The following is a 24,757-nucleotide window of genomic DNA, read 5'->3' as shown; positions in this document are numbered from 1 at the left end:
TGCAGACAATTCAACTTTATGTTTAAACAGGACACACAGCACAAGCGTTCTGGAAACATCTGGTGAGAAACCTCTGAACTCATCCACCTGAGGCTTCAGCTGTGGCAGGAGCGCTGGCCTCACTGCGCAGTGACGGCGACCCTGGGCGCTGGAGTTGGGGGCCCCCGCGGGCTGGGCACTGGGGGGGCCGCCTTCTGGCTCCTCTCTGCAGACAGGCGCTCCAGCCGCTCTGTGTAGAAGCCGTTGAAGTCGAGCCTGCAGGGGAAGTGGGCAGGGTCCCTGCAGACGCCTCCATGGCCACACCGGCGACCCCCTTACCACCCCACAGTGAAGAGCATGGGAGGCACTCAAGTCGCCAGCACACGCGCACGTGGACACACACATGGGCCCCAGGCTCCACCTGCCCCAGCAATACTGAGAATAAAGCTTAAAGACACAGGTGAGGGCTTCCCTGGTGGCGCAGTGGTTGAGAATCTGCCTGCTAATGCAGGGGACACGGGTTCGCGCCCTGGTCTGGGAGGATCCCACATGCCGCGGAGCAACTGGGCCCGTGAGCCACAATTACTGAGCCTGCGCGTCTGGAGCCTGTGCTCCGCAACAAGAGAGGCCACGATAGTGAGAGGCCAGCGCACCGCGATGAAGAGTGGCCCCCGCTTGCCGCAACTAGAGAAAGCCCTCGCACAGAAACGAAGACCCAACATAGCAATCAATCAATCAATCAATAAAAAAAAATAAATCTTTAAAAAAAAAAAAAAAAAAAGAATCCGCCTGCCAACGCAGGGGACACGGGTTCGAGCCCTGGCCTGGGAAGATCCCACATGCCGGGAAGCAACTAAGCCCGTGCGCCACAACTACTGAGCTTGCGCTCTAGAGCCCGCGAGCCACAACTACTGAAGCCTGTGCTCTGCAACAAGAGAAGCCACCGCAATGAGAAACCCGCGCACTGCAACGAAGAGTAGCCCCTGCTCGCCGCAACTAGAGAAAGCCTGCACACGGCAACGAGGACCCAACACAGCCACACAAAAAAAAGACACAGGTGAAGTGAGACAAATGTCTCCAGCCCCTGGATGTTGGGGCTCTCCGAACCCCGGAGCCCGGGACATTGGAACACCTGTGGGCAGAACAGGGCAGCCCAACGTTTGGCCGAGCCTGAGGCTACCCAACAGGAGGCTTCCCAGGGCAAGGATAGCCCCCTCCTCACCTGAACCCGCCCCCAAAGTGAGCAGGCCCGCCACGTCCCCTCTGAGGAGCAGGCAACCGCCAGCCCCAGGTCCACAGACCCCACCGACCGGCCCTCGGGCCCCGCGCACCCGTCCTCACCGTTTCTGCACAGTCCTCCCCACGGCCCCCCAGACTCCGCGGACTCCTGCTTGCGTCAGACCTGCACGCTCGCCACTCCCGGTGTCTCGGGAGGTGGACCCCAGGGGGGCACCAACGTGGCCCTCGAGGCGCGGCCGGCCCCACATGCCAACACGGCAGGCCAGGCGAGCGCTGCCTTGACCTTCCGTGCGTTCCCCGAGGTCTTCTGACCTGCCGCCAGTGGGAAGGCAGCGCCTCCTCACTGCTCACCTGGAGACAGTGCGACGGCCCGTAGCTGGGGGCCAAAGGGCCCTTCCAGCGTCCTGGGTCCTGGCTTGGGGCACAGCGGCCAGTGCAGCTGACCCAGGCCTGGCCCTCGGAACACAGACAAACGGGGAGGGGGCTGATGGGGCGGCCTGACGTGTGCTGGTCAACACGTGCACGCACGTGAGCACGCATGTGAGCACGCACGACGCACGTGCGAACACACACACGCACACCCTCACACGTGTGAAAGCCCAGATGCCATTCCTCCAGCAGGTGACCAGCAGCAGCACGAGGAGGCCAAGGGCGGCGCCTCGGCTGAGCAGCCGCGGCCTCGGTCACACCTGCTCCGAGCGGCGGGAGGGCGCGGCGGGGCAGGGAGCCGGCGGGGGGCGGGGCGCCCACCTGGAGATGACGCTGGCCATGCCATGCTCGCAGTCGCTGGTGCTGTAGATGCTCAGCCGGGCCAGGAGGTCGAGCAGGTGGGCTGAGAAGTTCTTATCGAACTTACTGATGGTGGCCTCGAAGCTGGAGGCCAGCTGCGGGGCGTCCACGTGCTCGGCCAGGCACTGCAAGACACGGCTGTAGTGACTCGGCCGCCCGCCAGCAGCTCAGCCCCCCTTCTTCTTTTTTTAAATAGAAAAATGTGTCTCGGGAATTCTTCACGTGATGAAAGGTAAAACGTTAGGCACTGTGAAAACCCCTGAGACGGCAGGACCTAGAGACGCTCCAGGTAGCCGGCCCTGCGGCCCCACCACACGGAACCAGGAAGGACGCGAACCTCAGGGTTTCCGTGTGTGGCTCAGATTTTCCAGCTCACACTGTTCTCTCTCGAGCGCCGCTCAGCAAGCGGGGAACCTGGGAGCGCCTGCCTGGGCTCACCCTGCCCCGCCGCACCCCACCCTACAGGACGCACACCTGCACCCGCCGAGATGCCTGGCCCTTCTAGTCACGGACAGACTTCAATCACAGCGACCGCAGGGCCCCAGCCCCACGCCCGCTGAGCCGCAGGCCCCTGCGGGGCGTCCCCACGGCTCAGCCTTACCACACGCCCCCTGAACGACGCAGCCTCGCTGTGGGAAGTCGGGAAGGGAGATTCTCCGTGGCTTGTATTTGGAACATAAACTTAAGAGTCTTTTTATCAATCAAAGGGAAGACAGGAATGGCAGGCTGTCGCAGGTGTGCTTTCTAAGCGCTGTGACCCTAACGCTGTGTCAAATCCCAGCGGGAGAAAGGAGGGTCTCGGGGACGCCCGCTCGGCCACCACCCACCTTGCGGGCAAGCTCCTTGCGGGCACGCTCCTCGGCCCGCTCGGCCTCCGTGGGCGGCCCCCGCATCGTGCCGTGCTCCAGGGTCAGGTGGCCCAGCTCGCTATCCAGTTTCATGCTCTGCGTGAATCTCTTGGGGGTCGGGAGGAAACGCTCATCAGCCACGACCAGCCCACTCGAGGAAACGCGGCCCCCACGTGGCTGGGGCGGCCTGCAGGACGGGCCCCCCGCCACCCAGAGCCCCGGCGGCGAACCTGCATGCAGTTGGTGAACATGACGCACACGGACATGAGCCTGGAGAAGACGCGCAGCAGCTCGGGGTTGGTCAGCATGCAGTCCTTCAGGCAGCTGTCCAGGAAGCTGGTGTGGTGGCCCAGCACGTCATCGATGTTGGAGGCCTGGGCGGGAGACACTGTGAGAGCCGCTCTGCTGAGACGACCGCGCCGAGGCCCTGCCTGGGCTGCTTTGTATGCTCTGTGTCGTTTCCATGTTTTAAACAATCCTGCGGTCTTTTGGGGGAAAACTTCAAAATATCGCTAAAAGAACACACTGAATGTGCCCTAAAAGGTCCAAGGTTTTCGTTTTGAAAGACAGAAAACAAGGAGGAAACACTGCCCCCTTGCACTTTCCGCTCCTGGAATTTGGTGACATGAACTTTTTGGCTGACGGCCCCCAGGGGCCCTGGGGTGGGCCTGGATGGGGCACTGACCCAGCGCCGAGGCCCCGAGGGAGCCGCACGCTCTTCCGGCAGCCTGAGCCTGGGCCACGCGGTGCTGCGTGCCCTGCCCTCCACTGCTAACGCGGCTCTGGCGGCATCGGGGGGGCCATCGGGGGAGCTGTAGGGTCTGTGCCCCACCTCCGCCTCCCTGACCTCTGACCAGGCGGCGTGACCAGCTGGGCTAAACTCACAGATCTCAGGCTCTTCTCCAGGACGTGCCAGGTCGGCTCCAGCACCTCGAACATCATGTAGTACTGGATGTTCTGGACGAAGTTGAGCATCCGCTGCCGCAGGGTGAAAGCGCCCGCGAACCTGCGCCAGGCGAAGGCGTCAGATACACAGGGCGCCCGCGGGCCCCCAGCACTGGCGATGTGCCGAGCACCCCTGGGCCTGCAGGCGCTCCCAGCCCTGGAGGAGCCGGGGCTCCACGAAGGGCTCTGGCCCAGACATGCCCCGCCATCCCACAGTCTGACGGCAGCATGGAACGTCAGAGGCACGGAGGCCGCCCACGGCAGCTCCTGGGTCCCCGTTTCCGGGGCGTGGAGGGGGCCGCGTGCGCCACGGGAGCCCCGGGGGACGTACCGCTTGGCCGAGTGCAGGGGGTACTGCTTGGCAGCCTTGTTGCTGACCCAAACGTTGCAGAGCTGCCGTTCCACGTGCTTGCAGTAGAACATGTGTCTGAAGAGCATCTGATAGCGGGTCAGGGCTTTCCTGCGAAGAAGGAACAAGGCGGATTCCGACGGACGCCTGGGGCTTGTTGCCGGCACCAGACGTCAAACGCGAGGCTCACGGGGTGGAGCGTGACCTGAGCAGCCAGTAACCCCCAGGGGCCTAAGCAGGCGCGAGAGCCTCATGCTTACCTGTTAATGATCAGAGACAGGGGCCACTTCACCACGTAGTCAAAGGAGAAGGCCTCCAGGCCGCTCAGCGTGAGTTCGGTGGGGTCAGCGTGGACCATCGCCTTCTCCTGCTTGGTCTCGATGGCGAGGACACGCAGAAGCTGGGTGATGAGGTCGTGAGGCATCAGGTCGATCTGGGGAAAGAGAAACAAAAAAGCATCAGGTCCCAACCCCGCCCCGCCCCTGCATCACGAAATGGAAAAGTGAGTCCAGGGCCGAGGAATCTCCTCCAGACACGGATTCTAAGTCTGGGAGGCTGGCTTAAAACACCAAACATCTACTGATAAACCTTAATTAAAAAACAAAACTGCTTTCAGTCGAAACAGAAAAAGAAGAGTACAGAGAAATTACTTTAAAAACATCCCTGATGGTATCAAGGAGAAACAAGGGCAAGTGGGAAACCCTGAATCCCGCGAGACTTAGCCCTTCTCCACCACCTGCACAGGCCAGGCGGAGGGAGCACGTGGTGAGGACAGCACAGTGGTTCTGGGCAGGGAATGCGGTCCACGCACTGCCTCATTCACACCCTTACAAGGTGCCACCTACGTGCCAGAGACGTGGGACAATTCCTGTCAACTGATGAGAAACTGAGAGGATAGAGAATGAATGACAGAACAAGGAAGGACAATGAAAGACAAACAAGGAAGGATGAAGAAATAAGCAGGAATCCACAGATGAGAACTCACATCACCTGCTGCAGAAGTGGACCCTGAATGGCTGTGCTCCCTCCCACCAGGGCCGTGGCCCGACTCAGCGGGCAGCCCGGGGCCCGGGGACTGAGCATCAGTGATGTCAGCCCAGTGGAGCACTGGCCATGTGCTTTGACCCAAGAATCTGACTTCCAGGATCTTATCCTATAAGAACGCTCCTGCACCTCACAAGAGACCCCAAAACATATGAAGTGCGAGCTGACAGAACTGAGAAGGGTCTACGGTGACAGTGGGAGGCCTGACACCCTGCTGTCAACAACAGAGACAACCGGGCAGGTCAGAGACAGGACGTTGAGCACAGAGAGCTGACTGACCCCCACGGGACACGGCCCCAGACAGCCAGTGCACACAGAACGCTCCCCAGGACAGACCATATGTGAGGCCACAAAGCAAGACTTATTAATAAGGTTAACAAAACTGACATCGTAACATGCCCTCTGATTACAACAGGATGAAGTTAGAAATCAGTAGTAGGATAAAATGAGAAAATTCACAAATAGCGAAAATTAAATATGCTCTTAAAAACAAATGGGTCAAGGAAGAATCACAAGAGAAATTCAAAAACATCTTGAGACGAAGGGAAATGAAAACACTAAAACCAAAACTGATGGGATGCAGTAAAAGCAGAGCTCAGAGAGAAACTCAGCAGCAAATGCCCGCGTTAAAAAAGAACAATCTCAAGTCAACAACCTAACTTTACAACTTAAGAAACTAGAAAAACAGCAAACTAAACCCGAAGTCAGCACAAAGAAGAAGATAATAAAGATTAGAGAAGAAATAAACAAAACACAGAACAGAGAAACAACAGAGAAAACTGATGAAACCAAGTTAGCTCTCTGAAAGATCAGCAAAATTGATAAGCTTTTAGTTATGTTTGACTAAAAAAAGAGAGAAGACTCATATTACTAAAATCAGAAATGGAAGTGGGGACATTACAGTCAACCTTACAGAAATAAACAGGATAATGAGAACTAATTCCTACACAAATTCCTGAGCACACACAAACTACCAAAACTGACTCAAGAAGAAACAGAAAATTGGAACAGACCTGTAACTGGAGAGGAGACGGAAGAAACGACCAAACCTTCACAACAAAGAAAGCTTCGCTGGTGAATTCTACCAAACACTCCAGGAAGAGCTGACACCAACCCTCTTGAAACTCTTCCAGAAATCCGGAGGAGGGAACCCTTCCAGATCAGTCTACGAGGCCAGAGATGCCACAGAAGACTAAAGCCAACATCCCTGCCAGACACGGATGCAGAGTCCCCCAGAGACCCCGACCCCCGGGTACAGCAGCCCATGGAGAGGCTCACACACCACGACCCTGAGATACGTCCCTAACAGAGCCAAGGAAAACCCTGTGAGCATTTCAACCGAGGCAGGAAAAGCACTCGTCAAGGGCTGGCTTCTGCTGTTTCTCTCTCCAAGGTCGCTGGGGGGCGCCTGCTCACCTTGAGGTCATCTTTGAAGGGGTCGGTGTTGGCGGTGCTCATGCGCAGGGCCAGCTCCAGCAGCGCCTCCAGGCGGGTGGGCGTGATGTCGTCCACCGGCTTCTTCAGCTCCTCCTCCGTGAGGTCCATGAAGTGCACAAAGAAGTCGCCCTGGTCCATCAGGAAGTAGCGCTTGATGGACCTGCGGGCAGGAGAGGCGAGAGGCCGTGGACACGAGGACAGCCCAGACCCGCAGAGTGCTCCCCACGAGGGGTGCTGGGGTGATGGGGGGAGCTGGGCGGAGACCGGGAGGAGGTTCCCATGCCCACGGGTGCCCCGAGTCCACGGGTGCCCACGCCAAGAAACACATTTACGGGGGGACCAGGGGTCGGCTCCAAATGTGCTGAAATGAACAGCGGGGTCACAGCACCGTGCAGGACATGCTGCCAGCAAGGCACTGGGGACTGCAGACAGGTCCCTGGGAGGGCAGGGGGCCAAGGAGGGGGCTGGCAGCCGCAAGGAGGGAGCTGTGCCACCACAGACGAGGGGACGCGGGCAAACACGGCCCCCTGTCGGCCTCTGGGGGCGGGCGCACCTCAGGCGGGCCACGAGCTCCTTCTCCTCCATGAGGAAGTCCAGCAGCACCTTGCTGGCGTAGTTGAAGGCCTTCTCGATCTGCTCCACGTACGCGCGCTCCTTCAGCGTGTAGATGACCTCTTTGGCCACAGGGCAGGTGACGTCATGGCCACACTCTCTGACCACATTCAGATACTTTCCTGGAAAGGGATGGAAAAAGTCAGATTACCACGCTTGCTGTATACGTGATAACTCACAGGCCTGAGCCGCAGACGTCGCAGCCCCAGTGCTGGCCAGAGGCTGGCAAGAGGGCCAACCAGCTGAGCACATCCCGGAACCCCCTCGCCCAGAGCAGAACAGCACAGCTGTCGCCACAAAGGGCCGCAACCTCCTGTGACTTTATACCTGCACTTGCCTCATCAAGGGCACAGGAATAACCTCAGAGAGCCTCACGAGAACCAGATCCTACACCACCTCCCGGCCCCTTCCCTCAGCCCAGAACTCAGAACCAAAGTGTGAGGCCCTGGCTGGAGCGTGTCTCCAGGTAACTCATCCCACATGTGTCTCTAAATCACGTTCCTGACCACAAGGAGATGACTAAAAACCCTGCCAGCCCAGTGGGGCACGTGTCCTTTACTGCTTTTCCTGTGCTAGCCTGTGATACTGAGAAATAAGACACAAACCTCTGGTCTTTGTTCTTGGCTCCTGGCACTGAGCTCCTAAAACCCCTGGGATTTTGTGGTTCACAAGCCCCTTTCACCCACACCTGAGTTTACACTCAAGAAGTGACTCCTGGCCATCCCTACAGAGCTTCAGGATGGGGGCTGGCGGCCAGAGGAACCAACCACGTGATGGGAGAGTGAAACCCTCAGCCCCGTCCCGATATCTGGGGAGGGGAGGGGCTGGAGGCTGAGTTAATTACCAACGGCCCGCGAGCCCATCAGCCGTGCCCTGTCCCGGAACCTGCATGAAAACCCTGGGGGTAGAGGTTTGGAGAGCTTCTGGGCTGGTGAACGTGTCCACCTGCCAGGAGGGTGGTGCCCGACACACCCCAGCTCCACGGGGACAGACTCTCCTGTGCTCGGGACCCTTCCACACCTGCCCCGTGGGCCTCCTCATCGGGCTGTTCATCTGCATCCTTTACAACGTCCTCTGTAACAGACCAGCGGTCTAGTTAAGTCAAGTGTTTTCCTGAGTCTGGGAGCTGTCATGGCAAACATCGAACCTGAGGAGGGGGTCGTGGGAACCCGATTCATGGCCACACTGGACGGAGTGCAGTGGCCTGAGGACCCGACACTTGTGACCGGCGCCTGGTGGGGGCGGCCTCGAGGGATGGAGCCCTGACCCTGTGGGGCGTGCACTGACCCTGGCACGTAATGCCAGAACTGAGTTAAATGGGGGGGGGGGGGGTGTCACCCAGCTGGTGTCCACAGGGAGCGGAGAACTGACTGCTGTGCGGAAACCCACACACCTGCGGTCAGAAGCGCTGGGAGCGGAAAACAGTCTTCCTTTAAGTGGCCGCAGAGCTTTAAGAATCACGAAAGGACGGTGAGTCAAGCTCAGGGGCGGGGACGGAGTGAGTCCACCCTGCGGGCGCCCGCCCCGCCCGGCCCCGCCCCTCCCCCTCAGTCACCTGTGCTGAGCGCCTTGCCCGCCATCTTCTGCAGGAAGGACGGGATCTGCCGCGGCACCACCGTGTAGCGCTGGTCCCAGTACTTGTCGTTGTAGTCCTCCTGGATCTTCTCCTTGCGCAGCTCGTGCTCCTCCACCATGAACTCGCTGAAAGGCACGGGCGCCGGTGACGGGCAGAGCTCGCCGCACAGGCCGCCCCCAACAACATGAGGCCACGGGGGCCACGGACGGCCTCGCCGCCCTTAATTCTCAGCCGCGAGCAGAGACGCACCCGCCGACCCCCTCTGGGGCGAAGTGCTCATTCCCCGGGCACAGAGGGGACTGAGGTCTGCAGAGCTGGACGGGACGCTGACTCCACTCTACTCCACCCGCCCCCCTACGGGAACCTCGCGTGTTCTTCCATCTCGAACGCGGGCAACAAGACGACGCTCCCGTCGGGGCCCATGTTCCTGTCACCGGCAGAGCCAGACACCCTGACGCCACCTACGCTTACTGTGGAAGGGCTTCCTCGCCAGGCCCTCATGCTAGATTTTGTCATCTGGGTCGTTAGTAAATTACGTCTAGACAACAGCTTCATTTTTTTTAAGGTTCCGACGTGTACAACAGATACACGTCAGCATAGAATTCTCCGCGAGCTGACGCGCTTCACGCTGTGCGCCGAACGTGGCGTCAGCTGAGAAGGGCCCGCAGGCCCCCACCCCACCCCGCTGCCTCCGCGGCCCCTACCTGTACGGGTCGTCGATGATGCCCCTGTAGATCCACTTCTCCAGGATCTCGAAGTAGGGCACGCTGGCGGCCGTGGTGAGGTACAGACACAGCTCCTGTGCCTGGCTGTCGCCCGTGTAGCTGAAGCTCCGGTCGTGCAGGAGGCTCAGGGTCGACCCCCCGACACACTCGCCTTTGTCCACTGAGGTGGCTGCCAGGGGAGAGGACGGCGCTCAGTGCCGAGGCGGCCACCGGGCCACGACGGGCTAGAGCCCCTCCTCAGGGGACAGGCCTTCCTTTTGGGATAAACTCCAACTATAAAGCTGTGGTTTTTGGAAGCTCCCGGAGTCTTCCTCCCGCAAACTAAGAAAACACAACGCTGCGCGGCTTTCGCCTCACAAAAGTCAGACTCGGAGGAGGAGTGCCCGGGCCCAGGGTGCCCCTCCCGCCAGGCCCGCGCACCCAGGGAAGCCAGGATGTCCGCGGTGCGCATGGCCGGCTGGAGGTGGAACCAGAGCTTCTGCAGGGACAGGAGGCCCTGCCTCTGCAGCTGCTCTAGCTGCGTAACCAGGATCAGGTACTCTTTCACCAGTGTTCTCATGGCGGCCGCCAAGGCGTGGTTCACCTGCCCGTACTCGAAGGAGGACTTTTCCTCGACAAACCTGCGAGGAAAGGCAGCCCTGAGCACCGGGCGGGTGAGAGCTGCGCCTCAGAAGGGATGGTCGGAGCCTCTTCCCCAACCCCAGAGGGCACCGTGGGCAACGCCTCCCTCCCTCTTCCAGGCCCAGGAGTGAGGCGGCGACTGTCCCCGCAAGGGGCTGAGTGCGCCCCTCTGGGCGCCTACCTGGTCACGGTGGAGTAGCTGGAGGCTGCCGGGAGGACCCTGCTCACCAGCTCCCGGATGGACAGGTCCAGGCTGGGGTCCACGAGGAAGGTGCGGCTCTGCCTCCCCGTGAGGGGCTGGGCGGTGACGTACCTGCCGTCCACACCCACCAGCACGTACAGCAGGTCCTCCACGACGGCCGCCTCCTGGGCGGCCAGGGGCAGTGTGCCTGTGGGCGCAGACGCCAGCTGGTCTCGCCTCCCCCAGACCCCCCGCCGCCGCCCCTGGCTGACTCCCTCCATTGCTGGCGGACACGAAAGCCAAGGCGATCCCTCGGCTTAACTGATCCCGTCGGGGCGCCAAAGGTGGAGATTACACAGCCTGGACCGGCCTATCGGAGCCTTAAAGCAAGTAAAACCCTCCACACAGAAATAACCCGCTTGCACTTAAAAGGACAAAGGCGGGAACGACAGAGCACTTCCGATACGTGTTGTGCTCGTAACACTCACTACAACCTGGTAAGCCTGCGTCACTCAGGGAGAGAAAGGTTTCCTCTGAACGCTCTAAAACGCTGATGATTTCTCTCTCACGGTGCGAGGTGGTTCCCTTCGACCCCGATGGACTCAGGACAGTCACAGGCCACGGACCAGGGCGGCCCCGCAAACGCTTCGCAGCCCCAGCAGCTCCCCACCGCTTGGTTCTCCGCCCAGGTGGCCCTGGGCGCCCTCCCGACACTGCTGGGCCAAAGGCAGAACTGGGAGGGAGGCGTCCAAGGGACCGCTGGCACCCTGTGGGCGCCCGTGTCAGCCCCAGGGCACCCAGAACCGGGGCCTGGCAGCTGGGGATGGGGCGCACCACACGCCCACGCTTACAGAAGCCCTGCTGGCCTTGCACGTCCGCGGGCGCACACCTGCCGGTGGAAGCAGGACGGGTCTGAGTCAGTGGCCCCCTGTCCAGGCACGGGTCACTCCGGACTCAGAGCCGCCCCTGAACTTCAGGTGGTTTTCCTCTATGGCTCTGGCAGGTCCGACTCCGACCTCAGGACCCCTGAGGGAGGCAGGTCCGGCTGCCTGACCCCCGAGTGCAGGGCTGCTAACCTCTGCACTGCTTACCGCCAGCCTTGGCGTCTCCCTGGCCACGGTCCGGCTGAGGCTCTCAGGGTGCAGGCCCCGGGTGGGCACCTTGGGACTTGGGGCAGACGCCACCCGGGCCCCAACCCCTCTCCCGCCAGCGTGGACAGCAGATTGTTGCGGGCTGCGTTACTGTGAGGCGGGCCGAGAGACTGCGTACAGGACCTTCGGGAGGCACGGCCAGCCTGAGGCCTAGCCCTGAGGGACACAGTGCAGGGGCTGGGCTGGGAGCCCGCGTGAGCCGCCGGGGTCTCCGCAACTCACCGGGGTGCAGGGCACAGGCCGGACATGCAAACCCGGCTCTGGGACGACGGAGACGAGCACTGGGGGCCGGGCAGGACAGGGCTCAGGTCTGTACCCTCGTGTAGGGCCACCGGCCACCAAGGTCAAGTTAAAGAAAACCAAAAATCCAATTCTCAGCCATGCCAGCCATTCAATGCCCACCAGCTGCGTGTGGCCGGTGCATGCACTGGACGAGACAGAAAGTTCTGTGGTCCGTGCTGAGACCCCAGCTGTTGGGAGTGGACAATTGCCCTCAGGCTGAAAGGACAGGTGGAGGTGGGGCTGGGGCCAGGCTGGCACAGCGGGAGGGACGCAAACCCCACGCGGCGAGGAGGAGACGCCGGGGAAGGTCGGAGCCCGTTGTGGACACGCTCAGCACACAGATCCTCCCGGAGTTCAGGAGAGCGGCGCCAGGGACAGAGCTGGGGTCACACCGGGGACGCTGGATTCCTTCAAACTGATGTGGTCACCCGGGAAGGGGACCTTTGACGAGAACCAGGAGCACGGGCCGAGGATGCGAGACGAGGTGGGGCGAGGGGTCCCCCGGGGGGCCGGGGGTGTGTGGCGCAGGACGGTGCCTGTGCTGCCCAAACGTCCAGAAAAGCGACCGCGTCTGCGAGACCTGCGCCCGAGGCTCGGGGCCCATCAGAGGCTGCTGCGCGGGAGCGCACACGCGGTTACAAGACACCTGCGCTCGTGACCTTGGGGACAAGGCCCCGGGTCAGGGCAGGCCTCGTGAGGGCGGGAGTCGCCACGCCGTCTGGCCGTGGACGGGCTGGCCCCGGTGAGCACACGGAGCTGGAGGCCGGCGCGAGGAGGGTCAGCCCGGCTGTGGGTGGGAGGCGGGCAAGTGGGTTGGGGGGGACCTGCCCCAACAGGGACTCAGACGGCAAGATGACTAGGGACGGCTGGTGGGGTGACACCGCGTGGCTGGTGGGGGTGTCCCGCAGGGCCGCTGCATGTCACCTACGGAGGCAGGTCCCTCCCGGGTGAGGCTCTCCCAGGGGGAGGCCAAGGCAGGGCCGAGGACGACCACGCTGACCACAGGCACCTGAACACAGATGGGGCCAGAGGGCCGTGGAGGCTGTGTCAGGGCCTGAGGCCCTGGGCCAGGGGGTGACAGAGGGCAGTAGGGTGACAAGAGGACTGCGGGATGGGCGTCAATCCGGCCTCCGGAGCGCATGAGGTGTGGCTGCAGAAGGGACACGGGCCAGGCTGCCCACCCGGACAGAGTCCTCCCCGGGAACGGCGCCACGCAAGGCAGCCTTGGAGCCGCCCCCATGCGAGGCCCGCCCGCTGCGGCCGGTGTGTGCGCGCCGCCACACAGGAAACCTGCACGCAAAACCCTGCACGTCGAACACCGTAAGCGCGTCCTGCCCTGGAGAGCCAGCGCCTGGTCGCGCCTCCCCCGAAGGCGCCTCCTGCGGGCCTGGAGCCTCCGTGGCTTCTAACTGGCCCAAGCCTGCAAACGCAACACGGAGACGCCACGACCGCGGGGAAGAGGCTCCCTCAGCGGTTCTGCTGCCAGAGTCCTCCAGGTTCTGCCGCACGTGCAGCGGAGCCCGAGGCGTCCCATCTGCCTGCCCAGCCAGCCCCTGGGAACGCCAGGCCCCAGGCCTGCAGCACCGGGGCCCCCGCCTGCCCTGCTTCTCACCCTTGGACGTGGCCCCGGGGCCCAGGCTCCTCTGATGGCCACAGAGCGGGCGTGGCCACGCTCCCCTCCCCAGGCGGGCTCTGTGAGCGCCTCTCTGTGAGCACCGAGTGTTCCCTGCTGCCCCTGCTTCCCATGTGCCCCGGGAGCCAGAGGGCAAGACGGTAGTCAAACCCACATCCCCAGATGCCCCATAGTCCATCTGAATGCGACACACAAAGGCCTGTGCGGCCAAGGCCATGTCACCCGTGCAGCAGAATCTGCAGCAGCATGACTCACTGTTGGGAAGGCCGACCCGGTGATCCCGCTGTCCCAGGGCTGCCCAAGCCCCGGGACGCAGGCGCTCCTGAAAGCCAGGCAAGAGCCAGCCCAGACACTGGCACATCACCACCCACTGCTGACCGGGGATGGGAACATGAAGGACGGTGTCCGGCGGGCACTGCTCCTTGCCACGTGGCCAAGGGCAGCAGAGGGCCCGGGTGATGGCACAACACCGGCCCGCCGTCTCCGCAGGGCTCAGCCCTCCCTGCCGCGGCGAGGCCCCGGCGGTCAGAAGTCAGCGCGTCACCTACCGATGGGCACAGCCACGTCCATGCTCGCGCCTGAGCCTGTCAGGAAGTCCCCGAGCAGCATGGGCCTCTCGTACACCCACGCTGGGAAGACAGGGAGGCGCTGGCCCAAGTTTTTTTTGTTCTGCTTGTCTCGAAGCATCTTTCTCGTGAGTTCTAGAGACTGGTGGGGGGGGGTTTTTAAAAACAAAAAAGAAAGATACGCTTTCAGTACAAACACTTAAAACTGACACATCCGCAGTATGAAAAACCAGATCACTGAGCACACGTGTGGAACTGAAACACACGTGTCTGAGCCCATCGCAGTGCAAGGGGCCGGGGACAAGGCAGACGGAGCCCAGCCCCTCATCAGGGTCTGGTCTGCACGGGGCCCACGGGTAAAGCAGGCCCACTCTCCAGACCTCTGGGCACAGCTCACCGCTTTTCCCGGTGGCACGAGGTCTAGACCCGAGCTGCCAGGTGAAAGGAAGGCCCAGTGAGAGCTGGCCGGAGAAGGGGCGCCCCTACCCGAGCCCCTCGGGGCTGAAGGACAGAGGGGGATGGCCACTCTGGCTCGGGCAGGGAGCCGTGGTCCCCACGGGCGCCCAGCTTTCAGAAGCACTGGCAGGGGGGCGAGGGGCCGTCGAGGAGAGGGGCAGTGGCGGGAGGACCACATGAGGTGGGGACACAGGACGTGCCCAACCCACACTGGCCTGCAGCTCAGACCTCAGGATGCAGCTCTGAGGGGCTCGAGAGCCAGAGGCAAGACTGTGGGAGGACAGAAGGACGGCAGGAGACCAGGGCTGGACACAAAGTCAAAGGCAAGAAAAGCGGCAGATGAGGGAGATGTAGTATCACCTCAAACCAATTGCCCAGCGTCCATGAGGGGAGCCGGGACTTGCACTGGCCAAGCCTACAGAATGGGCGGGCAGCAGGCGCTGACCCCCAGGTGAGTCAGAACCCCCCGCCCGGGGCCCGGAGCTCCTGTCCCAGAGCCAGGTCCCCACCGGGCCAGAATCCACACTCAGACGCCTCTGCCACATGGTACCTGCTGCCACGTGGGGCCCGTGGCCACGCTGCCTAGCTGCTTCCTCAGCTCCTCCAGCTCCTGCATGGAGATCTTGGAGGCTGCGGCGGGGGCGCCGAAGCTGGCAGTGCTGCTGGCTGCGGCGCCGGCCGCGAGCTCTGCTCTCTCCTTGGCATTCTGCTGTAAATACTGCAGGGTCTGGAAGCACACGGCCCCGGTGTCACGCGGGCCTCACGCTCGTGCCCTCCCCCGGGCCCCGCCGACCCGCCCCACTGCCCCCAGCTGCAGCCTCCACGCGGAGGCCGAGAGCAGGGGCCCCGCTCGCCCTGGAGCTGCAGCCTTTTCTCCCGACGCTGCCCGCCACGAGGTGCCACGCCCCCAGATCACGGGAGGTCGGGATCCCAAACCCTGCTCCCAGTGGCTCGGCCTTTTCTCCACACGAGACCGGCCTCCCTTGCTGCTCGAGACCACGTCCCTTTATCTGTCCCGGCGAGGTGGCCACCATGCGCCCGGCCACACGCTTCCCCGCTGAACGGACCCTGGGCCTCGTGATGCGAGAGGAAGCGCCGACCAGCCCTGGATGCCCTGGGCCACGGCTCCTCAGGCAGCACGCACTTCCCTCAGTATCACAAGTAACACACGCTCAGTTTAAAACAGACAAGAACACGGCCTGGACAACGAAGGACAAAGGCCCTCAGCCCCAGAGGTCACTGTTAACGCTCCTCGTGTTGATCACCACCGCGCGTTACTTCCGTTCAGGCACGCGTACCTCAGTGCTACAGGTGTGAGGCCGGGGGGGTTAACGAGGGGCCGCCCAGGCGAGGACAGATCTCGGGGGCCAGGCGGGACACCCGTCCGTCCATCCCCCCAGACGCAGAGAGGCTCTCTTCCTCACATAGCCACCCCCGAGCCCGGCACCCACCTCCCTGTCCTCCGTGAGCTTCGACAGCAGGTACACCAGGGGGTCAAGGTTCCTCATGTTCTTAGATTTCAGTTCATCATATTTCTTCAGAAAGTCTTCAGGAGTACGAGAAAATTCTGCTATTTTAACCTCAAAAGCACAGACAGAATGATTTAGAGACGATAACTAGGAACTTTAAAAAGCCTTGCAAAAACTAAACCCAAAAAAACAGAGTGAAATTAGGTAGATGGAATAGTCATGTGTCTCTGAACTAAAATGAAAAAAACTCATCAAAATGCTTTGTTAAACTTACCCATATTCTCTAATGTGGTTTCTCCCATGTTAGGCTTCCTAAGCCTTAGGTCAGAGAATAACCACTTACGTTTTTCCTAGTAGTTTATGCATTCATTCCATACACTTAACTCTTCTCCCTCTGGAATTCATTATTACACACACGTTCAGGGGCTATGTTTTCTCACTGATTAAAATGCTCCCCTTAAAATAAATTAGACATAACTACGTGTCCTAAACTCTCTATTCTGCTCAGTAAGTTTTCTGAATTATCCTTGTGCCATCATTAGGCTGTTAAAATAAATGAAGCCTCATAATGTGTTTTTAAAATAGATTTCAAAATTGTCTTTTACTGAAAACTTCTAATTTTGAATTTTACATTATTTGAATTTAAAAAAATCCACTTTGAAGGGATTTCAATGTGGCTAAGGCCAGGAGCTTCCTCTTTCACCCAGAGGAGAATCTGTCACGATGTGAACAGAAATCAGGACCATCTGGGCCTCCCTCCTCATGGGGCGCAGGGAGGGCGTGGCTAAGAGTCTGGGTTCCCAGGTCAGGCTGCCAGTCCAACACTCTCCCCGAGCCTTCATTTACTCATCTGTGCAACGGGTGATGGGGAGGAGCCAACGGAAGCAGACTTGAGCAGAAAACATGGTCCATGAAAAGCACCTGACAAGTGCTGTCTGCCAGCGTACTGGCACCGCTGTGGCTGCTCGGCAGGGAGGTGAACTCTGTGCCCAGTGCAGCACCGGGGACAGGCACTCACTTTGGCACTGTGTGCTGACACAGTGGTTGTGACATACGGGGTCCTGTTCCTCTGCAGCAGGTCGATGTAGACCTCGGCCCCGTCCCCTCCGTGCACTCGCAGAAGGCTGAGCAGCTCATTGACGTCGTGGTGAATCCGAAATTCACTCATGACTTTGGCTCTGTGTTCTCCTAAAGGTAAAAGGAGAGCCATTTATAAAACAAGAGGCTATAAATTAAAAAGTTTTAAAGCAATTGAATTGGCCAATGTCAGGTCTTTGAGAAGCCAAATTGTCACAGGGCCCATCCTGGCCTGAAGGTTCCCCGTGAAGACACCACCACAGCCTGCTCCGACCAGCACGTGGGGCCCCTTCCTGGGGAGACTCCTCCTCGCCCTCCTCGCCCGCCGCTGGGGTCTGTCATTCTCCCTGGGCGCTGTCTCAGTAGGCAGCTCCCATGGGAATCAGTGCTGAGCCCCATCAGCTCCAGCCAGGTTCCAGGCTCACTCCTCAGCTCGGGGGGGCTGGCACGTGCACACAGACTGGACGTAGCCCTAAGGCCCAGGCCCCCCTTCCTCCTGGGTGACCTCAACCACACGTGGCCCTGGGCCAGCAGGGAGCTGCTCCCCTCAGGTGGCAGACAGCACTTTCTAGTCCCAGCTGTGCAGATACAGTGGTCCCAGCCCTTCAGGGACCCTGATCTATACAGGGAGCTCTGCACAGGCCTAAGCCACCGCCCCTCGCGGCCTCACCTGTGAGGCCTACACCTGCAGCTCCAGTTGCCTCCAGCTGTGTGTTCTCTGTGCACCCTGGTAACCAGGACACTGCCTTTTCTCGCCCAGGCTGGGCTTTGCTAAGACTGCTACACATCTCCTATGTACTTGAGCTGGGTGGGCTTCCCCTTCAGCTCAATCTGCCCTGTCGATCAGATGTCCTAGGGTCTCCCCACTGGATCTCATTTTTGGTCAAAACCATAAATGAGATCCCACCAAGAAGACAGTGGTAGCCTGCAAGAGGACTTCTATGCAGACGTCCCCAAAGGGACAGTAGTGGCCTGCAGGAGGACTTCTGTTCTCCCACTGATGATTGGTCCAATTAGCCATTATTATTAAGAGTAAGACAGACAAACACGGCCAATTAGTCATAGATTCAACAAATAAACATGAGCAAACTTTACATGCTTCACATAAGCGTTTCAACGTGCCTACGCAGGGTTCATAATTTGGGATCACGAACTACCAAAGACTGCTGGAAATTACAGGCAAAGTCATTTCTGTCTGTGATTTTTCTGAGGAAAGGGTCCTTCAACAGATTCTCAAAGGCTGCGACTCTAAAAAGGTTAGAACGGCTGTGTCAACAGCTCCAGTGAAGACAAGCCATGAGTTAACAGCAGGTGGGGAAGGCTCGGCACACACGCCCACAACGTGGATATTAATTTGTACCTCTACATCCAGAGACTCTAATCCTGAGTGATGGAAAACAAGTTCCCCACATACAAATATCACAGTCACCTACATAAACGTCAAATACCGGCCAGAGGCAGGGTGTCTCCAAACACGAAAGCGGAACAGTAAGTGTGAGCTGGTGTGGAACTCGCCAGCATGCATACATTCTACACCAGGAGGGCTCACAGTGATCACAGTCATGGGCACGGGGCCTGGGTTGCAGGGTCCCAGGCAGCCTGAACCCTGACTTGGTGCTTCCAGGCTGTAGGGCCCTGGACAAGGAGCCTGTCCTCTGTAAGCTTCCTCTGAAAAGGGGTGAGTACTAAATCCTGCCCACGAAGCTGTTGTGGAGATTAACTACAGCACCTAAGGGCCTGCACTGTTGTTATCAGAAAAGTAGAAACAAACGGGACGGGAGGGAGGAGGGAGGGAGGAAGCCTCTACAGCCGGGAGCCTGCGCTGCTCGGGGTCGGGAAAGGGACCCGAACCATCGGCGGGACGCGCGAGGCCAGCTCCGCATAGAAGCCGCCCCCAGGCTCAGGCCCCTCCGCCCCGGGACTCACCGCAGGAGAGCGCCCGGCCCGAGCCCGCCGAGCCCGCCAAGCCCGCAGGGCAGCCCCGCCGGCGGCGGAAGTGGCGCTCTACGTCACGTCCGGCCCCGCCCCGGCCGGCTCGCGGACGGTGGCCGACAGGCCGTGGCGCCGCTGGCGCTCAGGGCGATGCAGCTGCCACCCGCGCTGCACGCACGCCTGGCGGGGGCACCCGGGTCGGCCGAGCCTCTACCCGTGGAGCGGGACCCCGCGGCCGGGACCACGCCCTTCAGCTTCGCGCCGCGCCTGGTGCGCTTCCCACGGGAGCACGACTTCTTCGAGGTGCGTGAGCGGAGGAAGGAGAGAGTGGTTGTGGGTGGGGGTGGAGCCGGCGCCCTGGGGGCAGGGCTTGGATGGGGCGGGGGAAGTGCTCGGGGCGGGGCCTGGGTGGGCCGGGCCTGGGTGGGGCGGGGGCAGACTCCCGGTGGGCGGGGCTGAGGCTCTGGGTGGGGCCGGGGTCCTAGGGGCGGGGCCCGGGGTGGAGCCGGGTCTGAACCCACGACGCTGTCTCCCGCAGGACGGGGACGTGCAGCGGCACCTCTACCTCCAGGATGTGCTCACGCAGGTGGGCGGGGCGCCCGAGAGGCCCAGGTGAGTGCTGTGGCCCAGCAAGGGGCGCTTCTTGCCCTCTCCTGGTCCCTCCCTGTGCCCGCCCCGCCCCTGGTGCCCGCCCCGCCCCTTTGCTTGTAGCACCACCGAAGCCTGCGAAGCCTGCGTGTCTGGCCTCAGCACCGCCTAGCTTGTCTGTAAAAATGTAATTGTTACGAAAGTAGGATTTGGGCTTGCAAGAGAAAATCCGAAGCTTTATCAGTCCACTTAAAGGGGAGTGGTGACAGGGAGCCTGACGTTCTGTCCGCCGCGGAATGGCGTCCCCACCAGGCGTCCTTCCGCCAGGGTGCCCGAGTTCACCTGTCAGGTGGCCGGCTGCTGCCAGGTGTTCGACGCCCTGGAGGACTACGAGCACCACTACCACGCTCTGCACAGAAACGTCTGCTCTTTCTGCAAGCGGGCCTTCCCTTCCGGCCACCTGCTGGACACCCACATCCTCGAGTGGCATGACTCCCTCTTCCAGATTCTGGCCGAGCGGCAAGACATGGTGGGTGACGGCTCGCCCGCTCCCAAGGGCAGTCATCACGGGGGCTCGTCCCTGAGCCGTGTGCCTCGTGGTGCCAGAGCCTGGGGTCAGGGTGGGGTGATGCTGTTTCCGTTTCAGTATCAGTGCCTGGTGGAGGGCTGCACAGAGAAGTTCAGAACCAGCAGAGACCGGAAGGAGCACCTGGTGATGCGTCATCTCTACCCTGCGGACTTCCGCTTCGATAAACCGAGGAGGAGCAGAGGGTGCGTGGCGGTGCGCCGCGAAGCCACCTCCCGAGCCTAGAAAGCCTTTGCGCACGTAGACTTTGAGGGTGCAGATGCCCTCGTTCAGCATCCCTGCCGTAGACTTTGAGGGTGCAGATGCCCTCGTTCAGCATCCGTTACATTTAGGTGCAGGTTACAGAAGCCCCGAGAAGTCGGGAGTCGTTAACCGAGAGGGGTTAAGCAGATGGGGTGGTTCTGTGTGTGGCCCCCCCGGCTGCAGGGAGGACAGGAAGGGGAGAACCTGTCTTCCCGGGTCTGTGCTGGGAGTGGCGGGGGTACCATCTCGGGGTCTGCCGGGCGTGCAGGAACACCACCGCGTCCCTCTGCATTCACGCTTCACCTCAACCCCGCTCATCACCTCCCTTCCAGCCTCATGTGGGCCTTGGGGAATTTGTCCCAGGCCGTGAGTCCCTCACCTCACGTGGGGCCGTCTGGTTTTTCCCTTGTCCCGTCAGTATATGTTTACTAACTTGACGACACAGCCCCGTGTTACATGGTACTGTTCAGAACACACTGTGGGAAGTACCTCTGGGAGTAGCCCGTAAGTGCGTGTTACGTTACTTTGCCTTTTCATTAACTGATTTCTTCAGGTGAAGCTTCATCACCATCTAAAAGTTGCATTGACTGAAGTCGTTTCAGACTAAATTGTTGTCCCCAGACAGGACTTTGCTGTTGACAGTAGAATAATCTGGAGAACCGACTTCAGTATGGGAGATTTTTATAAGGCCTTGAGTATAAGGTAACTCCTTCCTTTCCGAGGAATCATTTGAAGGAGAAGAAACCTACGATGCTGGATTGAGACACTGGCGTTAAGGAAACGCTCAGTATCGTACGGTTGCTTTTAGTAAACTTCTCGGTAACTGTGATGGAGAGACGTTTGGTACCGTTGGTAGTCATTTACCACGTGACACCATAAAAATACTATTTTTAAAAGACGGAGTGTGATTATCATACCTAAATTCATAGAATGTGGCTTACGTCACATGAACATTCACTTCTCCACGTTCCGGTAGCCTGAAAATTACTCTCTGATAAAACAGTCATAAGATAGCTTTGCGAATTCAGTCCTGGGGGAAGCTGGGGCTGCAGGCACTGACACCTGGGAGTGCCCTCACCACCTGTCTTCCCCAGCCCAGCCGTGCCCGGTGCCGCTGAGCAGGTGTTGGCAGAAGCCCTGGGGGATGACCGGGCACCGTCGGAAGGCGACGCCATGGAAGTCTGCTCTGAACACGTGGAGCCCTCGCCAGAACCCGCGGGAGAGAGGCGGGCCTACAGCCACAGGTCAGTACCTGGGCACCTTTCTGAAGCAGGTTCTGAATCTGTGTTTCTCCTGGAGAATTCCGGGTTTGACCCTGGGCCGGCCCAGTTCTCGCTGAGAGAAACCGCCGCTGGGTTGGAGCGCTGGCTTCAGCGGGAGGTGAAAGCCAGCCATCCTGCTGCCCTCGGACGATCTGGAGCCCCCGCAGCACGGGGCCGCAAAGCACTGCCCCCCTCGACCGTGGCCTAAGCTGGGATGGAGAGACCCAGGGTGTGATTGCTCGAGTTACAACCTACGAGTCTGTCTTTCTAGTATTAACTGTGCTTTCGTCGGGGATAAAGTTGATTTCAAATCTAATTTGGGGGTAAATGTTGGAGAAATGGAAAAAATCGCCAGTAAATTCAAACCGACAGGGAGATGAACTCGTGTCCTTCAGCTGCCCTCGCGCAGTTGCCCAGAATTTGGCCTGAGAGTGAGTCCCAGGTGCCACCTGGAGGGCGGGTCACGGGGAGCCTGAGCTGGAGCCCGGACACATTCTCCTGGGTGGGTGGTTGGCGGCAGGTGGTCGGCGGCAGGTGGTCAGTGGCGGGGAGCGTCTCCCACCGGAAGCAGGTTTGGAGCAGCTGGCCTGCTGCAGCCGGGGAGGGGAGAGTCCGGGCGAGAGCGAGCGGACACCCTGCACGGTCCGTGGGGGAAGAGGGAGTGTCCAGAGCAAGAATCAGACCCCCGCAAGCCCACGAGACTGCCAGCATGAATTGGGTTGTTTGTGAGCAAAAGCGTAGCAGTTTAGCGTGAAGGTGTCTTTCATTTCAGGATACCATCTACCATCTGTTTTGGTCAAGGTGCCTCACGAGGATTTAAAAGCGCCAAGAAGAGAAATAAGCACCAGTAACGGCGGTTCCTCTGCGGCCCTGCGGCGGTGTTGCCGGGCTTTTCCTCTCGCCCCGCGGGGGCCCCAGGACCCTGGCCCGTGCCGCCCTCCGTGTCGCGTGCCCGTGACCGACTGAACGAGGCCGGTGGCTATGTGGGAAGCCGTGGGGGAGCCGCGGATTCCGGGAAGGGCCCCCTCGTGCGGTGACTGGGGTGTGGGGAGCGGCCCCCGCCCCCCAACGTCCTTGTGAAACATGTGGAGTAAATGGTTATCATTAGCGGTCTCTGGTCGGAGTTCTGTGTTGGGGGGAGGGAGGTCAGCAGCAATTACTGGCGAGGACTTTGTTCTCAGCGGCCACGTCTCAGAGGGGGTGACTGGCTTGCGCAGCTCATCGGGGCTGCAAGGGAGATGCCCGTGGTCCTCGCACCCGCGCTCGGCAAGGTGAGCAGAAGCCTCGGGTGGGGCTGGGGAGCCGGGAGGGACCCGGGCCGGGGCGGGCGGAGCACAGACATAGGCGGGCGGCTGGCTTGCCTCCGATTTGATGGCAGCAGGGCCCCCGGGCTGGACCTGGGGAGTGGGGACCCACCAGCCAGCTGTCCCCCTGCGTGCCCGGTGCGGCCGTGCCCGCCCGAGGCCCCGCTCGGCCCATCTCGCCCGGCCTGCTCCCACTCTGGGCTCCGGTCTGGTGGGGGCAGCGGGTGCTGGCCTGCGACCGCCCCGCCAAGCCCTGTGCACCGCTCTGCAGACACAGGTCGGGGCTGGTGGTTGTCAGTTTGAAGTTGTTCTTTGGAAGATTACTTGTCTCCTCTTTGTCTGTTGTGGTTCCACTAAGATGTCAGGGGAAGGTACTCATCGCCCTACCTGCTCATTGTTGAATGTTTTGAATCTGGGTTTTATCTCTTCAAATATTGTCTTTACCCCAATCTCTGTTCCTTCTCCTTCTAAAACCCCAACCAAATGTACGGCAGACACCCTCCCTCTGTCTTCTAACAGCCCTTCCGTATTTCCCATTCCTTATCTGCCTTTGCTACATTCTGGATAATTTCTTAAGATCCACTTTTCAGTTCACTAATTTTCTGATCAGCTGTATCATATGGGCTGTTGAACTCATTCAGTGTTTAATTTCCATAGTTACGATTTTCAATTCTTTAAGTTCTATGTTGTTCTAATTTGCTGGACTTTATAGCTTTTGTTTATCACGTTTTCAACTCATTCTTCTCTTTTTTAACATGTTAAACTTATTGTACATTCTCTGGTTGATAATATCAATGTTTGAAGACTCTGTGGGTCTGATTCTTCTGTCCATTTTTTCTGTTGACTCACTCATGGTGCCTTGTTTCCTGGTGAATTCTGTGATTTTTGGCTGTGAGTTTGTATTTCTTGGAACTTTACCTCTGGAGTTTCTCTGACATGTCTGGGTTCTTAATGAAAAAATTAGTATTTGCTTCTGCCACGTGACTGGGGAGCTATGATCTAGGACCACTTTAACTTTAAAATAAATTATTAGAAAAAAAAGAGGGACTTCCCTGGTGGTCCAGTGGTAAAGAATCCGCCTTCCAATGCAGGGGATTTGGGTTCAATCCCTGGTCGGGGAACTAAAATCCCACATGCTGTGGGGCAACTAAGCCCACATGCCACAACTGCTGAGCTTGAGCACCACAAACCACGGAGCCCACACGCCCTGGAGCCCATGCGCCTTAACTAGAGAGGAAAAAAAAAAAAAAAAACCCACACCACAACTAGAGAAAAGCCTGCGCATCACAACGAAGAGCCTGCACCTCTACGAAAAGATCCTGCATGCCTCAATGAAGATCCCGCATGCCGCAACTAAGACCCGAAACAGCCAAAAAAATAAAGAAAATCAAATTTAAAATAAAAAAAAAGGGCTTCCCTGGTGGCACAGTGGTTAAGAATCCGCCTGCCAATGCAGGGGACACGGGTTTGAGCCCTGGCCTGGGAAGATCCCACATGCCACGGTGCAACTAACCCTGTGCGCTGCAACTACTGAGCCTGCGCTCTAGAGCCCGGGAGTCACAGCTACTGAGCCCGCGTGCCACAACTACTGAAGCCTGTGCGCCTAGAGCCCATGCTCCTCAACAAGAGAAGCCACCGCAATGAGAAGCCCACGCACCACAACACACAGTAGCCCTCGCTCACTGCAACTAGAGAAAGCCTGCACGCAGCAATGAAGACCCAACGCAGCCAAAAATAAGTAAATAAAATAAATTTATAAAATAATAAATAAATAAAAAATCATTAGGTATGAGTTTTCACCCCCAATTCACTTTTCCGCAAATGCCTTTTCTGTGTTGTCCTTCCACAACCTTAGCCAAAGCA

The 24,757-nt window shown here is 59.6% G+C and overlaps 2 protein-coding genes across 4 annotated transcripts; one reads left to right on the top strand and one right to left on the bottom strand.

Moving 5' to 3' along the window:
* On the bottom strand, positions 1 to 19,232 carry TUBGCP2 (tubulin gamma complex component 2). Its single transcript, XM_059900156.1, has 18 exons — positions 18,906 to 19,232; positions 16,921 to 17,090; positions 15,885 to 16,013; positions 14,984 to 15,160; positions 13,960 to 14,119; positions 10,346 to 10,553; positions 9,964 to 10,163; positions 9,523 to 9,712; positions 8,798 to 8,943; positions 7,184 to 7,364; positions 6,610 to 6,790; positions 4,410 to 4,582; positions 4,132 to 4,260; positions 3,741 to 3,861; positions 3,086 to 3,229; positions 2,835 to 2,963; positions 1,969 to 2,132; positions 1 to 255 (listed from the first exon to the last, which is right to left on the bottom strand). The coding sequence occupies exons 2-18, from the start codon at positions 17,068 to 17,070 to the stop codon at positions 120 to 122; spliced, it is 2,718 nt and encodes a 905-aa protein (XP_059756139.1). The 5' UTR covers positions 17,071 to 17,090; positions 18,906 to 19,232; the 3' UTR covers positions 1 to 119.
* On the top strand, positions 18,996 to 22,697 carry ZNF511 (zinc finger protein 511). Of its 3 annotated transcripts, none has more exons than XM_059900160.1 (6): positions 18,996 to 19,214; positions 19,450 to 19,523; positions 19,812 to 20,028; positions 20,146 to 20,270; positions 21,423 to 21,572; positions 22,392 to 22,697. In XM_059900160.1, exons 1-6 carry the CDS (start codon positions 19,062 to 19,064, stop codon positions 22,408 to 22,410), a joined length of 738 nt encoding a protein of 245 aa, XP_059756143.1. In that variant the 5' UTR covers positions 18,996 to 19,061; the 3' UTR covers positions 22,411 to 22,697. The 3 variants fall into 3 exon arrangements, with proteins under 3 accessions (XP_059756143.1, XP_059756141.1, XP_059756140.1); XM_059900158.1 differs by having other exon boundaries at positions 18,997 to 19,214; positions 19,827 to 20,028; positions 22,363 to 22,697; XM_059900157.1 differs by having other exon boundaries at positions 18,997 to 19,214; positions 22,363 to 22,697.
* The last annotated feature ends 2,060 nt before the right edge of the window (positions 22,698 to 24,757 follow it).

This window comes from Balaenoptera ricei, chromosome 16, assembly GCF_028023285.1.
Source record: "Balaenoptera ricei isolate mBalRic1 chromosome 16, mBalRic1.hap2, whole genome shotgun sequence".
Lineage (NCBI taxonomy): Eukaryota > Metazoa > Chordata > Mammalia > Artiodactyla > Balaenopteridae > Balaenoptera > Balaenoptera ricei.
The sequence above is the reverse complement of the archived record's forward strand: the minus strand, read 5'-3'. Positions and strand labels throughout refer to the sequence as shown.

Coding starts and splice junctions, on each gene's coding strand:
- TUBGCP2 (XM_059900156.1), bottom strand. CDS start 17,070: ATGAGTGAATTTCGGATTCACCACGACGTCAATGAGCTGCTCAGCCTT. Junction 15,161..15,884: donor AGCTCACGGAGGACAGGGAG/GTGGGTGCCGGG, acceptor GTGTGCTTCCAG/ACCCTGCAGTATTTACAGCA. Junction 6,791..7,183: donor GAGCTCGTGGCCCGCCTGAG/GTGCGCCCGCCC, acceptor TCCTGCCCGCAG/GTCCATCAAGCGCTACTTCC.
- ZNF511 (XM_059900157.1), top strand. CDS start 19,062: ATGCAGCTGCCACCCGCGCTGCACGCACGCCTGGCGGGGGCACCCGGG. Junction 19,215..19,449: donor GGGAGCACGACTTCTTCGAG/GTGCGTGAGCGG, acceptor TGTCTCCCGCAG/GACGGGGACGTGCAGCGGCA. Junction 21,573..22,362: donor AGGCGGGCCTACAGCCACAG/GTCAGTACCTGG, acceptor CTTTCATTTCAG/GATACCATCTACCATCTGTT.